Raw genomic sequence first — 16,947 nt, 5'->3', positions numbered from 1 at the left:
CATCTCGCCCTGTCCCCTGTGCAGCCTAACGAGGCCCTCATGGACTGACGGAGCTGAGAGGGAAGCCTGGCCTCACCCCAGATGCCTCTGAGAGGAGGCGCAGTCTTGGGCAGTGACTCTGATTCCATTCCAGAGCAGTGGAAATTCAGGAAGGAAGCCCTTCCAGTAGCTGTGCTGTGGGGAAGGCTGCGGGAATCTGGGGCCAAGCATGGGGATGCCCACTGCTCAGGGGGACAGGTGGGAAAAGGAGAGTTTGAACGAGCAAAGCCCATAAAGCCCTGAGTCCCCAGTGAAACTCAGCAGAAACACTAAACTTTCTTAGAAGAACTAGCAGGCTAATTTACTCCAGAGCAAAATGCCCTGTGAAGCTGCTTGCTCACGGGTGGGCGTGGCCTCAGAGGGGGAAGCCATCCTCTGGGAAAGGCACAGGCTCTGTCTCTTAGCAGGCACAGGACTCACACTTCTTGAGAAAGATATAAAATCAGATTTCCCTTCAAAGACTTTCTCAGCTAAATATTTTGCCGGCTGGATCTGTTGTGGTAAAGATAAAATCTCAGCACCAAAACCCTTTGCCAAAACCCTTTGACACACGCTGCTGGTGTCCTTGTGATGCTGAGCCTGGGGTGAAAGGGGCCCGCCTCCTCCTGAACACAAGTCTCCCCTTTCCAAGGGGGCTTCAGGACACGCTTCCCCTGAGTTCGCTTCAACACTGGGAAAACGTTATACAGAGCGTGAAATACTCTAGACTAGCACAGCATCCAAATTCTGTCTGGGGACATGGGAGGAACAGTGGGCTGTGGGATCCCCACTCTGGTGCGCCATCACCAACACAGCCCAGTGGTCACCTGCAAGAGCCCACCCCGCTCTTCTGCGCCTAGGTGGAGCGAGCTGCTGCCCGGCCCGTGCCCGAGAGTCTGAGCTCATCCCGGCGCCCGCCCGCAGAGGCTCCTACCTGTCGGGGAAAGCAAATATCGGTCCTCGCCCCATGCTCCAGCAGCAGCCTCACCCCGTCCACGTCCCCGGCCTTCACCGCAAGGAATAGGACCTGCATGGGCACGCGGCACAAGTTGGGATCCGCGCCCCGGCGCAGCAGCAGCTTAATGGTCTGCCAGCGCTTCCTTCGCCTGAAAAAGAGGGGGCACTTGTGGGCCCCTGGAGGGCAGGCACCTGCACTGTGCCCAGGACGGGGCCATGCCAGCAACAAGACTGGGCAGGGGCTTGTAGGGAGTATGTGTGTGCCGCAACCACACCCACCACACTACACAGCACACACCCACAACACAAACACACATGGAGACACACCACACAACTACACAAGCCACACCAGAGCGCACACCACACATACACACACGGCACACACAGCACACCACACAGCACATTCACAGCACACAACCCCACACAGCACATAACCCCACACACAAGACACGCCAGAGCACACACACACCACACACAGCACACCACACACAAGCCACACCAGAGCACACACACCACAGTACACACAGCACACACACCAACCACACACAGCACACCACACACAAGCCACACCAGAGCACACACACCACAGTACACACACAGCACACCACACACTCAAACCATACACACAACACACTACTCACACCACAAAGACACAAACACACAGGCACACACACCTCTGAGAGGTCACTGAGCAGAAGGCTGGCCAGCTCAGGGGGAAGCTGTGCCTCCGGAGGGTACTTGCGCCTCACGAGAGGCTGGGGCCAGGTGGGTGGGGATTGTGCAGCCATGCAGGGCTGAGGGAGAAGCTCAAGAGAGGATGAAGGGGCTGGGGGTAGGGGGCCCAGGTGGCAGCGGGAATGCCCGTGCATGCAGGGCAGGTGTAGGACCCAGCCAAGCTCGCTGACCCTGCAGCAGGCACAGGATCATAGCTGCGGGAACTAGATTGGCCTTGAGCAGCAGTCCCCAGCGTCCAGACCCCTATCCAGACCCTTACCATTCGGAAGCCCGTGGAACTGTGTTCACGTGGGTGCTGGCTCTCCTTGTCTGTCACTACTAGGTAAAGCTCAAAAACTGTCAAAATGTGTCCAGAATGTATTCCTTCTGGTGGGTACTTGGTCCTGCTGACTTCAAGAATGGAGCCACAGACCTGCGGTGAGTGTTACAGCTCTTAAAGATGGTGCGTCTGGAGTTTGTTCCTTCAGATGTGTCCAGTTGCTTCCTTCCAATGAGTTCATGGTCTCACTGACTTGAAGAATAAAGCCTAGACCTTCATGGCGAGTGTTACAGCTCTTAAAGGTGGTGCAGACCCAAACAACAAAATTTATTGTTAACAGTAAAAGAAAAAAGCTTCCACAGCGTGCAAGGTGACCTAAAGAGGTTGCTGCTGCTGCTGGCTGGGGAAAGCAGGGTGGTGGTGGTGGGGGAATGACTGCAGCCAGCTTTTATTTGCTTATTTGGACCCACCCACGTCCTGCTGATTGGGCCATTTTACAGAGCACTGATTGGTCCATTTCACAGAGTGCTGATTGGTGCATTTACAATCCTTTAGCTAGACACAGTGCTGATTGGTGTGATTTTACAGAGTGCTGATTGGCGCATTAGAATCCTTTAGCTAGGCACACAGCGCTGATTGGTGCATTTACAATCCTTTAGCTAGACACAAAAGTTCTCCAAGGCCCCGCCCGACCCAGAAGCTCGGCTGGCTTCACCTCTCAATAACGCTCACCAACTTGTTAACCATAACAAACCCACTGCATGTTACCAATAAGTAATACTGTCACAAAAAGTTATTTTACAAAGCAAAACCAGTTAGGGAGAAGGGTGGCACTGTTTTCCACCTTCGCTGGATTCCCCTATCTGCTCTGCTGCAGCCTTGGTGGAAGTGAGTGGAGACCCAGCTTCCCCCAGGTACGCGGCTGAATGAAGGAGTATTTGAGCAGCCTTTCTGATCATCATGGTCTTCCTGTTTGAACTACATGAACCCAGGCTAGGGGCGGTGAGCTAGCTACCTGGTGGAGCTGGACACTCATCAACCAGCCTTCTGCACCTGGTTGCACTGAAGGCCACGGACCCACCTCTCACTGTCAATGGATCTTCATCCACCTGGCGATGGTTCGACATCAGAACTTGGCCGTGTGGCCAAGTTCTGCTATGCCATCTCACCCGAAAAACCTCTGAATACCCACGTCTCAAAGGAAGCTATGAAGGTCTTGGTGGTGGATACAAGTGTCCAAAATTCTGCTCTCCACTTGAAAACGTAAATTTCACCAGCAACAAATAGTGTCATATGTTTTCCTTAAAGTGGTAGGCTGTGTTCAGGAGAATGAACAGCCACATACCAGTGGTCATTCTTCTGATCAAAAATGGGGCAGGAGGTTAAGGAAGATACCACATTCTGTTTGCTACTCTGGCCCTGGGGGAAGCGATTCTTGCAGAGAAGTGGTGTGCCTTGGTCTATGGCAGATGCACATCAGTGTCCTTCCCGTGTTTTCTGATCCAGAATATTCGAGGGGTATATACTCAAGGAGCAAGACTTAATGCAATTCGTCATTGCTTTTCTGCTTTGTCAAAGGCATTCTTCAGTGAGACAGGCATCCTCCCAAGTGCACATCGTGGCAAAGGAATACCATGCCCCCATGCAGGCTGGGCACTGCTGCCTTGCAGGCTGGGGGTTGGTGGTCTGCATTTCCCTGTCTTCATACCATCCACCAATGTCAACACAAGGAGAAGGCTAACAGAGTCTCAGGGTTATCAAGAGAATCGTTTTGACCCCACAGACTCCCTGAAAGGGTCTTGGAACCCTAGGGGTGCATGGACCACATTTTGAGACACACTGGTATAGACAGGGTGGGCAGTAGGGGTGTGTGGGCTGCCCGGGCAGGTGTCACTCACATGCACCATGGCTAGGATAGGACCCCTGGACTGTGGCCCCTGCTGAGGCTCCCACAGAGATACTTCAGGCCAGTGCCAAAGGCCAAAGCAGGGCTGGGGTGGCATTGAAAACAGCCCGTCACTGTGGAACCCCCACAGGCTCAGCCATGGTGTAGAGCCACCAAAATAGGGATGCTCACACATTCAGACACACATCTCCGGACACAACGCATCCCGCTGGCACAGGGAAGAGACGTGGGTCTGCTGTGCACAGGATTCAGCCCTGATGGTGGCCCTCCACCCCCGCCCCCTGGCACCAGGACCTACTCGATCATGGACAGTGCCATCTTCCGCATGGTCCCTTTGTCGAAGCTGCTGGCGCACAGTGAGGGTGAGGCCAGTCTTCAGCAAGCTGTGGGACTGGGCACTCCTCTCCAGCATGGCCTGTGAGAGCTCGATGGAGAAGTTGCACACACACACGTTGGACTCAAAGTTCGTCTCAGTGCTGCACGGAGTGCCCCGGTCTGTGTTTCCCAGCACATCCTCGAGCCCACTTTCCATATGGCCAAGGCTGCCTTTCACTAACAGGGAGTCCCCCTTCAGAGAGCTGCTCCTGTGGTCCACGGACTCCCCAGGCTGCCCAGTGTCCTGGGAGTGGCCGCCCTCCTGGCTGCCCAAGATGTGTGGCAGTGGTAGTGGTGTTGGCGGTGGCCTCAGCTCATAGCTACCCTGGAAAGGCACGTTCACCTCATGGTACAGAGATTCCAGGTTTGTGTCCATGAATGATGATGAAAGGATTGGAACAACTGGGAATTTTGGAGGTTCCTTTGGAAAGAACCAAAAAAGTGTCATTAGAAGAAATTGGAGTGACAACCTCATTCTAGTACCTTCTTCAGCAAGGACCAATGCCCGTGGCCTAGAGCTGTCTTCAAAGCACCTAGGCTGAAAAGACCAGGGCAGCTTTTCCCAAACCCTCAAAGGGGAAAAAAAAAAAAAAAAAAAAAACCCTGTGAAGGTATCGCACAGAAGCCTGCACCTGACCAGGCCACACCCCGGGCTGCATGGCCCTATACATGGCTGCTGAGCTCACAAAATGTGGCCCATCCACACCCAGGTGCTTAGGAGTGAAGGACAGGTTGGAAAACGAAGGCAAATACCTTAATGATGCTGCTTATATTGATCATACATCAACATGATTGGATTTTGAATACATTAGGCTAAATTATATTAAAATTAATTCCACCTGTTTTACTTTTTCATGAGGCTACTTCCCAAATTTTAATTACACGCTTTATTTCTGTCACATGGCACTGCCCTTGATCTGCTTGTGTTTTGAGCCATGGTTCCCAAAGTGTGGCCCCTGGACCAGAGGTATCGGTGAAACCAGCCCAAGAGTCCCACAGATAGTTGTTTTTGGATAAACATAGAAATCGACTCTTCTGTTAAAGCTTGAAACTCGTATTTGTTTTATCTGAGTTCCTTCCTCAGGAAAGGACCTTCAGGAAGCATCAGAGAGCTGAAACCCACCAGATCACCACACCAGATGTCTCCTTGCCTTGTCCTAGTTCCTGTTTTCTTACACATTGTTACATTTCTCTCCTGCTACATAAACTCCCGGTGTTAGTCAGTCAGGGAGATGGACTTGAGACTGATCTCCCATCTGCCTGGCTGCAGCACCCGATTAAAGCCTTCTTCCTTGGCAATACTTGGCATCTCAGTGATTGGCTTTCTGTGCAGCGAGCAGCAGGACTGAGACTGAACCCCTGGTGTTTCAGTAACATTGGTACTGCCAGGAAACTTGTTAGGCATGCAGATTCTCAGCCCCATCTTGGGGGCGTTGTCATGGATGCCCACTCTCCCTCCACAGTACCCCTTTCCTGCACAGTGCTGGCAGGGCAGGTCTCAGGGCCCCAGGCTGCTATGCAAGTGACGCATAAAGAATACACATCACTTGGCAACTGTGGTGGAGCTCAGGGTCCCTTAAGGGATACCCAGGCTCTATCTCTCTTGCCCACTCCCTGCCTTATCTTGTAACTCACCCTGTACAAGCCTGGTGCACACAGGAGGACGGAGGAGGCTCGGTGGACACTCAGAGAGACAGAGAAGACAACAGGGGACAGTTGGTGGTACGGTGACCACCGGGGGCTGACCTGGGGCTCGGGCATGGTCCGTTCAGCAACATTGGGCTTGAAGGACTGGGCAGGGTAGTAGACGAGGAAACACATGCTGAGTGCCGTGAGACCCTCATCTGAGCACTTGTTCACGTCGGCCCCACAGTCCAGGAGAAGGTTGACAATGTCATTGTGGCAGTGAGTCTGGAGGGAGATGAGGCGGGACTCAGGAGGATGCACCTGGGAAGGATCACTGGGCGTCCTGATGCCCTCATGAGGCCACCCCATGGCAGGGCAGGAACCGGTGCTCATTCGGGAGCTTAGCAAAGGGACAAGTGTGGGACAAAGGAATGGAATGGGCACTCTGCCCCAAACCCTTCTCCACAGGACCATGAGTGTCACGCTCAACTGAGGGGGTTTCTGCTGAACGGTGAGGTGGAGGTGTGGACACATCAGTATCCCCATGTACCTCAGCTCTGCTCCTGCAGAGGGGCCCACAGAGGGCCACCCACGTGTGTGACCCTCACAGCTAAGCTCTTGCGGGCACCAGCCAGGAGGGTGGGGGGCTTACAGCAGCCGCAGCGAGCACAGTGTAGCCTTTTGCGTCTGCCACGTCGGCACTAGCAAAGTTGTCCTTCAGGATCCCACAAATCCAGTCGTGGTTCCCTTCCTCAGCCTTTAGGATCATCTCCATGGAAAGCCGCTCTTTGGGCCCACAGAGTGCAAAGCCGCTGCGCTTCCCCTGCAGGATGGCGCCCATGTTCCAGCTGGTGTGAGCCGGCTTGTTCCTGGCAACACAACAACTTTCAGTGGTCCTAGACCAGGTTCTGCACCTCCCATGAGAAAGGGTCCAGATGGGCCACCTCCCTCCAATGCCTCCCCTTCTTGTGGCTCAGCCCCCCACTGTTCACTCCTCAGGCATCCTGAGTGCTGGCAGCTGCACCCCCAGCTGCTCATGATCCACTAGGTTGCACATGGTGGTGTGGACATGCCACCTGGATGTCAAGATGCTTGGGCTACATGTCTGTCCCAGCAGGAATGTGCTGGCTGCGAGTACACCCATGCATCTCTCATTCATCTAGGTCACTGGGTGTTTGCTAAGAAATGGGCTATAACAGCAAAGGCGCTGGGTAGGAAGGAGGCCAACATACATGTGGGTCCAGTCTCAGTACCAACACCCACATTCCACCCTCTGCTCGTACACTTTTGTCTGAGTAGACAACACGCATATCTCATGGCTTACTCACCACACAACACTGATGCCTCCTGGTGTGTACACAACCCCTTTTCACAATAGAGAACCTGTGCATTACAGTTGCTTCTGTACCTAACAGTCTTCTGCCTGCACAATGCTGGTAGGGCAGGTCTCGGGGCCCCAGGCTGCTATGCAAGTGACGAGTAAACAACACATATCACTTGACATCTGTGGTGGAGCTCAGGGTCTCTTAGGGGATGCCCAGGCTCTATCTCTCTTGCCCACTCCCTGCCTTATCTTGTAACTCACCCTGTACAAGCTTGGTCCACACAGGAGGACCAGTTGTAATTGTCAACAATTACAAGCCCAGTTGATGTTTGCTTGATGGATGGATGGATGGTTGGGTGGGTGGATGTATGTTGCATGAGTGAATTGATGGATGAATGGGTGGGTGAGTGGATGAATGGATGGGTGGGTGGGAAGATGGATGAATGGGTAGGTGGGAGGGTGGATGGATGGGCGGATGGATGAATAGATGGATGAGTGGGTGGGTGGATGAATGGGTGCTGCATTGGTGGATTGATGGATGAATGGATGGGTGGGTAGGTGGATGCATGAATAGATTGATGGATGGATAGATGGGTAGGTGAGTGAATGAATGGGTAGGTAGGTGGGTAGATGAATGGATGGTTGGATGAATGGATGTTGCATGGGTGGACTGATGAATGAATGGATGGATGGGTGGGTGGATGAATGGGTAGGTAGATGGGTAGATGAATGGATGGCTAGATGAATGGATGTTCCATGGGTGGACTGATGGATGAAGGGGTGGGTGGGTGGATGAATGTTGCATGAGTATACTGATAGATGAATGGATGGAAAGGTGGGTGAGTGGGTGAATTAACGGGTAGGTGGGTGGGTAGACAAATGGATGGCTGGATGAATGGATGTTGCGAGGGTGAATTCATGGATGACTGGACCGGTAGGTGGGTGGACAAATGGGTAGGTGGGTGGGTAGATGAATGGATGGCTGTATGAATGGATATTGCATGCATGAATTGATGGATGAATGGATGGGTAAGTGGGTGGATGAATGGGTAGGTGTGTGGGTGGATTGACAAGATGAATGGATGGGTGGGTGGGTGAATGGGTAGGTGGGTGGATAGATGAATGGATGGCTGGATGAATGGATGTTGCATGGGTGGATTGATGGATGACTGAATGGGTGGGTGGGTGGATGAATGGGCAGGTGGGTGGGTAGATGAATGGATGGCTGGATGAATGGATGGGTGGGTGGATGAATGGGTAGGTGTGTGGGTAGATGAACAGATGCTTGAATGAATGGATGTTGCATGGGTGGATTGGATGGTAGGTGGGTGGGTGATTGGGTGGGTGGATGGATTGATGAATGAAAAAGCAGCCACTTATTCTCAGAAAATATGTGTTCTCTAAGTTTAGTGACATCTGAGGTCAATATTTAGGAAAGGAATTAAAGTGTTCTTGAATATTTTAACTTCTAAAAATTAAACACTTCGGCCGGGCACAGTGGCTCACACCTATAATTCCAACACTTTGGGAGGCCAAGGAGGGTGGACCATGAGGTTAGGAGTTCAAGACCAGCCTGGCCAATATGGTGAAAGCCCATCTCTACGAAAAATACAATAATTACCTGGGTGTGGCAGCGGGCGCCTGTAATCCCAGCTACTCGGGAGGCTGAGGCAAAGAACTGCTTGAACCCGGGAGGCGGAGGTTGCAGTGAACCAAGATTGCACCACTGCACTCCAGCCTGGGTGACAGAGTGAGACTCTGTGCCCTCCCCCCACCAAAAAAATTAAACACTTTTCCTTAGGTGGTGGCTGACTTTCCTGGGGCGCTGGGTAGGGTAGAAGGGTTTTTTGAAGACCAACAGAGCAGAGCATCTTTTCATGCCATCCTTGGACAAGTCGAAGGCCTGGCTGGGCCCCAATACCACTACTGCCCTGTGCTCCCACCCTTGGCTCTCAGGCAGATCCCTTATCACCACATAACAGTAACAACAAACCCTGCTCTCCATGTCAACCCTGAGAGGAGACTTGGCCCATGGAACACCTAGGCACCGACGCAATCATGGGGGCAGGGCACTAGCTACGACCTGCACAAGGGGAAATGCACAGGGCCCAGGGCCAGGACTCACCCGCAGCTCCATGGACTCAGGAGCTTCTCCCCAGCCACATCTGCCCCAGGTTCCACACTAGCCTCGGGACTCCCCTGGCTGCATGTTCACCAATCCACCTCCTGATCATTCCTGTCCCCAAGAGTGGGCAGGTGGGATCCTGAGACCATCATTCCCCTGCACAGACGTCCAGGGCCCCAGGGCCCAGCCTGCCTCCCAGCTCAAGCCAGCAGGGGCTTTCCCTCCCTTCATTATGACCCACATCAGTCACTTAATGGGAGGAGCGTGTTCAGGTCACCCTGAGGGAGCACCCTCAGTGGCAGCTGGCTGGGGGCCTCAGGAACCTGCCTAGGGGCAGCCTGTACAGTTCAGGGCCCTGGGGGAGGAGCAGCAGCAGACTGGTCACCTGAACTTGTAAGTTTGCTTCTGGATTTTGATCAACAAAGGGGTCTCATTGATTATGAACCAGGGTTCTCCATCGTCAACGAACAGAGGAATTTCATTGAGGAAGATGCAAGTGTCCAGCTCTTTGCGGAAAGAGCTTGTCATGGGCAGGTGGTCACAGTCAGTCGAGTAGACATACGTTTCTGGAGGCAGCATTAGGTTGTCATTCAGAAGAAACCGCTTATACTCATAGAAAAAGGGGCCCTGTTCCTCCTGCAGTCCCCACTCTGTTTTCTCCTCTTCTGAGAGGCTGATCCTGGCAGGGCTGTAGGTGAGGAAGTCAGAGAACTCAGGGTAGCTGAGGAGGGAGAAGCCACTGGGGATCTGGGTGCACAGCTTGATGAGTTGCTCCCGGAACCACAGCCCCACATCCTGGCTGCCATCGGGGTAGGTCTCAACGCCTGGTCCAAACCGCTGGTCTGCTTTGTACAGCCCCTGCCAAGGAAGCACAATAGGCCGAGGAGAGACGGCATGACCCAGCTGCACGCTGTGATCAGGCTTGTAACGTCAAAAGAAATCCCAAAAAAGAAAACTTTCCCAAGAAATGCGTGCATTCACCCAGTAAACATCTCTGGAGGCTTAGGCTGTGCTGCCCAGGGTCCGAGGTGGACCAGCTCTCCCGAGGGACAGGAAGGAGGGCACTCTGGAGAGCACATGGAGGGGCAAGGGGGCGGCCAGGGAGGTCTCAGTGGCCTCTGAGGTGAGGACATGATGGAGGTCTCATGGTGAAAGCATGTCAGAGACACCAGGTGTGGGTTCAATTCAGGGAACCCAGCCCAAACACCCCAACATGTGGGGGCAGCAGTGGGTGGGGACAAAGTGTGCAGGCAGCAGGTCAGGTATGATCCAAGAAGTGGCAGGAAAAGTAGGAAGAGACAGAGGAAACGAAGAGGAGGAAGGAGGGAAGAGCAGGAGAGGAGGCCAAAGGGAAGAGGGGAGGAGGGGAGGAGGAAAGGGAAGGAGAAAGAGGGGGACAGAGGAAGAAAGGGAGCCAATCCTCGCTTCCGGGAACCCAGCATCTCCCAGGCCTTTGCATGTGGGCAGTGGAGACCACAATGCAGGAGAGGAAGAAGGCATCCAGGAGGGCCTCACAAAACAACCAGTGAGGGGCCACTGCCAGGTGCCCAGGGCAGGGAGCACAGTCAGGGGCCTGCTGCCCAGGGGAGGCGCGTCTTCCTGAGATGGCATTGAAGGATACCTGGGGGGCACAGTGGGCAGAGGAGACAGCACAGGAAAAGGCACTGAGGCCTGCAACAGTGGGTGGCAGGGATTCTTCCCTCCCTGGGGCCCGCATTTTCATCTATGAAACAGGAATACTCCTATCTCAGAGGTCTCCACCTGATGTAGTTTGGATCTGTGTCCCCACCCAAATCTCATGCCAAACTGTAATACCCAGTGTTGCAGGTGGGGCCTGGTGGGAGGTGACTGTATCACAGGGGTGGATCCTTCATGAATGGTTTAGCCCCATCCCCTTGGTGCTGCCCTCATGATAGGGTATTCTCGCGAGATCCGCTTGTTTAAAAACATGTGGCATCTCCTCCCCCACTTGCTCCTGCTCCCACCACATGATGTGCCTGCTCCCCGTTCACCTTCCACCATCACTGGAAGCTTCCTGCAGCCGTCCCAGCCATGCTTCCTGTACAGCCTGCAGAACCATCAGCCAATTACACTTCTTTTCTTTATAAATTACCCAGCCTCAGGTATTTCTTTGCAGCAATGTGAGAATGGCCTAATACACCACCCATATAACACACCCGCCTGAGCATCTCCAGCTGCAGCCCCAGGCTGGGCGCTTGGGGGTGTGCGGCTTCATGAGGCCCCTGCCCACAAGCAGCTTGCAGCCCAGAAGAGGAGGCAGAAAACGAAATGAAGGAAAGCGTGCTCAGGCTAGCTTTGCTTTGCAAGGGAGTTGGGCAGTGGGACTGTTTCCAGAAGAGCCTTTGAGGTGGCTCAGTGGGGTGGAGGTGGAGATAAGTGACAGGTGAGGTGGGGCCATGGGCAGGTACCAGGCAGGTCTGGAGGGCCTGGTGGGCATAGCAAGGGGGCTGCACATTCACCCCAGGAGCTTCAGAGAGCCCCTGAGGAGGCGTAAGTCACTAGATCAGATGGGCCAGGAAAAACTTGGGGGTAGAGCAAGAAAAGGGGGCCATGGGCAAGGAGGCAGTAGCAAGAAAACAGCCCCCATGATTAGTGTTGAGGTCAACGGGGCTACAACCCAGACCCAGTGGTTCTGCTTCTGGGACCCCTTGTCTCATCCGGTGGTCCTGTGATCTCACCCTGCCTCCATTTGCTTTGTGATATTTTATTACCTTGTGAAGTATGTGATCTCTGTGACCCACACCCTATTCGTGCACTCCCTTGCCTTTTGAAAATCGCTCATAAAAACTTGCTGGTTTTACAGCTCGGGGAACATCACGGATCCTGCCGACATGTGATGTCTCCTCCAGACACCCAGCTTTAAATTTCTCTCTCTTGTGCTCTTTCCCTTTATTTCTCAACCCAGCCGAGACACTTAGGAAATAGAAAAGAACCCATATTAAACATCGGAAGCGGGTTCTCCCGATATCTCACGGCAGCCTGAGGAATGTGAGGTTGGCTAAAGTGATGAGGCCCAGAGAGACCAGCAAGAGGCCTCAGTCAGGCCCCCACCCTGACCCTGCAGCCAAGCCCAGGGTAATTGTTTCAAGGCATTTTGTTTTTCCTTTCTTTACCTACAGTTTCCAGATTTGCTGATAAGTTACCCAAAATGTTATCACAAGTTCCACAATGTGACCCTCACCTATTGTCTTCATGTATGTAGGATTTCTGATACAAAAAACAATATCCAGTCAATAGCTCCTGTGATTTTAATGAACCAATGTAAATTCTTGGTAGATAACTTAAGAACTTCCCCTTCTTTTTTCCTTTAAAACTTCACTTGTAACTGCTGCTAATTGGAGCATGTATTCAGGGCAACTTTAATTTATTTCTCTCTGGCTGCAGTCCTCAAACCTTGTAGTCCTCGAAACTCTACTTACATTAAATCTTGCCTCAGTCTCTTCCTTTAGGTTGACAACAGCCACTTGGTTAAGCAATCACCACATGACCCCACAGTCCCACTCCCAAGTATCTACCCAAGTGACACGAAGACCTATGCTTCATGTTGACATGTACAAAAATGACTAAATGTGTATGTGTATAATGGTGTTAAACCAAGTTCAGCCTAAAGTTGCCTCCTTACATATTTCAGTTTGGCGGAAAGGTTTTTCTGTACATCATGAACTATAACAAGAGGAGGTGTAAACTGACCATAGCCCACACCTGCACCAATCACTGAGTTTTGGCCAATCAAATGTAGCCACTGTTCAAACCACGTTCAAATAAGGCAAACACTGAGCTGCAACCAATCCAGTTGTTTCTGTATCTCACTTTTGTTTTCTGTATTTCACCTTCCTTTTGCTGTCTATACATTTTCTTCACCATGTGGCTGTGCTGGAGTCTCTCTGAATCTGCTGTCATTCTGGGGGCTGCCCGATTCATGAATCGTTCATTGCTCAATTAAACTCCTTTAAATTTAATTTGGCTTAAGTTTTTAACAATGGGATTATTCCTAACTGCCAAACACTGGAAACAACTCAAATGTCCTTCATCAGGAGAATAAACCATGGTAGCTCCACACGATGAAAATGTGTTCAGCAATAAAAAGGAACAAACTCCTGGAACAAAGAGATGAATCTCAAATGCATGACGCTAAATGTCAGACGCCAGACTCAAAAGGCTGCACATTGTGTGATTTCACTGCAAACAAAAAATAAGATCCCAAACCCCCTGAACAGACTGACTGGACCCCCTCTTGGCCAAGGGGACCCCAGAAAAACCTGGAAAACTGCGTGCTTGGCCATAGCAGGAAGGAAAGTCACACATACCTTGCTACAACCCCTCCCTTTTGGAGTTTAGACACAACTGACCAGCGCTAATGTCAAAATAGAGACAAGAAGGCTGACAAAACAGATGCTTTGTGGCCATAAGATACTCAATTATAAACAGAACCTGAGGCCAAGCACGGCAAGGTCACTGTTACGAGAAGTCAGGGACCCTGAACGGAGGGACCAGCTGAAGCCGCAGCAGAAGAACATGAATTGTGAAGATTTCATGGACATTTATGAGTTCCCCAAATTAATACTTTTATAATTTCTTACGCCTGCCTTTACTGCAATCTCTGAACATAAACTGTGAAGATTTCACGGACACTTATCACTTCCCCAGTCAATACCCTTGTGATTTCCTATGCCTGTCTTGTCTTTAATCTCTTAATCCCGTCATCTTCATAAACTGAGGAGGATGAATGTCGCCTCAGGACCCTGTGATGATTGCATTAACTGCACAAATTGTTTGTAGAGTATATGTGTTTGAACAATATGAAATCTGGGCATCTTGAAAAAAGAACAGGATAACAGCGATGTTCAGGGAACAAGGGAGGTAACCTTGAACTGACTGCCGGTGAGCTGGATGGAACAGAGTCATATTTCTCTTCTTTCAAATGCAAATAGGAAAAATATCGCTTAATTCTTTTCCTCAGCAAGGAACATCCCTGAGAAAGAGAATGCACCCTGAGAGTAGGTCTATAGACAGCCCCCTTAAGGTGACCGCCTTTTACGGTTGAAGCTGAAGGGATGAAGTAAGTCCCGGTCTCCTGTAGTGCTCCCAGGCTTATTAGGACAAGGAAACTCCTACCTAATAAATTCTGGTCAGACAGGTTGTCTGCTCTCAAACCCTGTCTCCTGATAAGATGTTATCAATAACAATGAGTGTCTGAAACTTCATTAGCAATTTTAATTTCACCCCATCCTGTGGTCCTGTGATCTCGCCCTGCCTCCACTTGCTTTGTGATATTTTATTACCTTGTAAAGTATGTGATCTCTGTGACCCACACCCTATTTGTGCACTCCCTCCCCTTTTGAAAATTGCTAATAAAAACTTGCTGGTTTTCACATGTGATGTCTCCCCCAGACACTCAGCTTTAAAATTTCTGTCTCTTGTACTCTTTCTCTTTATTTCTCAAACCAGCCAAGATGCTTAGGGAATAGAAAAGAACCCATGATAAATATCGGGGGTGGGGTTTTCCCCAATAGGCCACACCTGCAGACCATCAATCTTTCTATGCAGCTTCCTTAACTTAAAACATTCCCTTGTGCTGACTCCAAGTTTTAGATAGAGCCTTTAACCAACTGCAAATTACAGAGTCCCTGAATCCACCTATAATCTGTAAGCCTCCTCTTCCAGATATCCCACCTTTTTGGACCTAACCAATGTGTGTTTTCCATGTATTGACTTAGGTCTTTGCTGTAGTTCTTCTCTCCCTTCAACATATAAGACTAATCTGACTGCCTCAGGCACACTTTGTCAGGACTCCTTGAGATTATGTTTCCCTGAGCCATGGTCATGAAACTGACCCAACAGTCCCACAGGCAGTTTTTAGCATAAACACAGAAATTGACCCTTCTAGTCTTAAAGCTTGAAACTTTATGTGCTTCTTTCCTCAGGAAAGGAACCCCCGACCTCTCAAAAAGTATCCAAGAACTGAAATTCACCAGATCACTGCATCCAATGAGACTCCAGGCCCTCATTCACCATGATTGCTTCCTTACCCCTCCTGAATTCCTGTTTTCTTGTCCATCGTTACATTTCTTCCCTACTATCTAAACCCCTAGTTCTAGTCAGTCATGGAGATGGATTTGAGACTGAGCCCCAGTCTTCTCAGCTGCAGCACCCGATTAAAGCCTTCTTCTTTTGCAATACTCCTGGTCTCAGTGACTGGCTTTCTGTGGGGTGAGCAGCAGGACCTAGACTGAACCTGTGGTGTTCTGGTAACTGATTTTGGTTCCCTGAAAGGGAACGCGTTGCTCGTGGATCAGCTGCTGAAGGCCTGAAGTCTCAGAAGCCCTCCTAAACAGACGCCAGCCCAATTCTGGCTGGAGGTACATATCTGTCTCTTTCTGGCCCCCTGCTACCCGCCCCAGAAGCATTCCTGATTGCCTCAGAAGCACTGTCTTTGAAATTTGACATCTGCATCAAGATAGGTGAGTCCAAACAGCAGGATCTGCTCCTCTCAATTTGGGACATTTTTAAAGGACATTCCATTTGTGGTTCAACAAGCCCAACTGACCAAGAGAGGAAAGCACCACAACTGTTTCAGTATGGACACTCCTGAGAGCTTGTTTGTAACTGTGTGTTGTGTGTGTGTCTGGGAAAGTGAGTATCTTTTGTGAGTGCCAGACAGCAGGTTCAGCTCTTAATTTGGGAAATTCCAAAGGAATTTTTGTTTGCACGGTGACCAAGCCCAATCGATGAAGGGAGGAAGCACCCCGACTGTTTCAGTTGGGACACTCTTGGGGTTTCTTTCTTGCTGCAGCAGTTGGATTGTATTTTGGTGATTGTTTGTATGTGTGTCATAGGAAATTAAAATTCAGAAAACTGATAATCTTTTGTAATACTGTTTGGACCCAATATTCTTTGGAATTCAGAGTTTGCTGTTCAATGGGAAAGCAAGATGGAGTTCCGTGTGGCTTTTATGTTGCTTTTTTTTTTTTTTTTTTTGAGACAGAGTCTTGCTCTGTCACCCAGACTGGAGTGCAGTTGAGCCATCTCAGCTCACCGTAAGCTCTGCCCCCTAGGGTTCACGCCATTCTCCTGCCTCAGCCTCCTGAGTAGCTGGAACTACAGGCGCGTGCCACCACACCCAGCAATTTTTTGTATTTTTAGTAGAGATGAGGTTTCACCATGTTAGCCAGGATGATCTCAATCTCCTGTCCTTGTGATCCGCCCGCCTTGGCCTCCCAGAGTGCTGGGATTACAGGCATGAGCCACCACACTGGACCTAAGCAGGACTGGGCCGGATTAGTCTGTTTCAGGTGATGTTCTTCTGGGTTGCTGTTTGGCCCAAGTGCTCTTTGGAGTCTGGGGAGGTATGGCCTTTAAAAATCCAACTGCTGACCAGGCACAGTGGCTCACGCCTGTAATCCCAGCACTTTGGGAGGCCAAGGTGGGTGGATCACCTGACGTCAGGAGTTCGAGACCAGCCTGGCCAACATGGAGAAACCCCACCTACTAAAAATACAAAATTTAGGTGGGCATAGTAGCATTCACCTGTAATCCCAGCTACTCAGGAGGCTGAGGCAGGAGAATTGCTGGAACCCGGGGCAGAGGCTGCAGTGAGCCAA

The 16,947-nt window shown here is 51.0% G+C and overlaps 1 protein-coding gene across 1 annotated transcript in view; it reads right to left on the bottom strand.

The window, feature by feature from the left end:
* The window catches only part of ANKMY1 (ankyrin repeat and MYND domain containing 1), a 74,899-nt gene that overhangs the window by 44,527 nt on the left and 13,425 nt on the right, over nucleotides 1-16,947 (bottom strand). The window contains 6 exon segments of the mRNA XM_010359127.2: nucleotides 953-1,124; nucleotides 4,174-4,247; nucleotides 4,249-4,671; nucleotides 5,997-6,161; nucleotides 6,529-6,745; nucleotides 9,711-10,183. Of these exon segments, the coding sequence (XP_010357429.2) occupies nucleotides 953-1,124; nucleotides 4,174-4,247; nucleotides 4,249-4,671; nucleotides 5,997-6,161; nucleotides 6,529-6,745; nucleotides 9,711-10,183 (1,524 nt within the window).

This window comes from Rhinopithecus roxellana, chromosome 14, assembly GCF_007565055.1.
Source record: "Rhinopithecus roxellana isolate Shanxi Qingling chromosome 14, ASM756505v1, whole genome shotgun sequence".
NCBI lineage: Eukaryota > Metazoa > Chordata > Mammalia > Primates > Cercopithecidae > Rhinopithecus > Rhinopithecus roxellana.
Note: the sequence above shows the minus strand (reverse complement) of the source record. Positions and strands in the feature narration are given on the sequence as shown.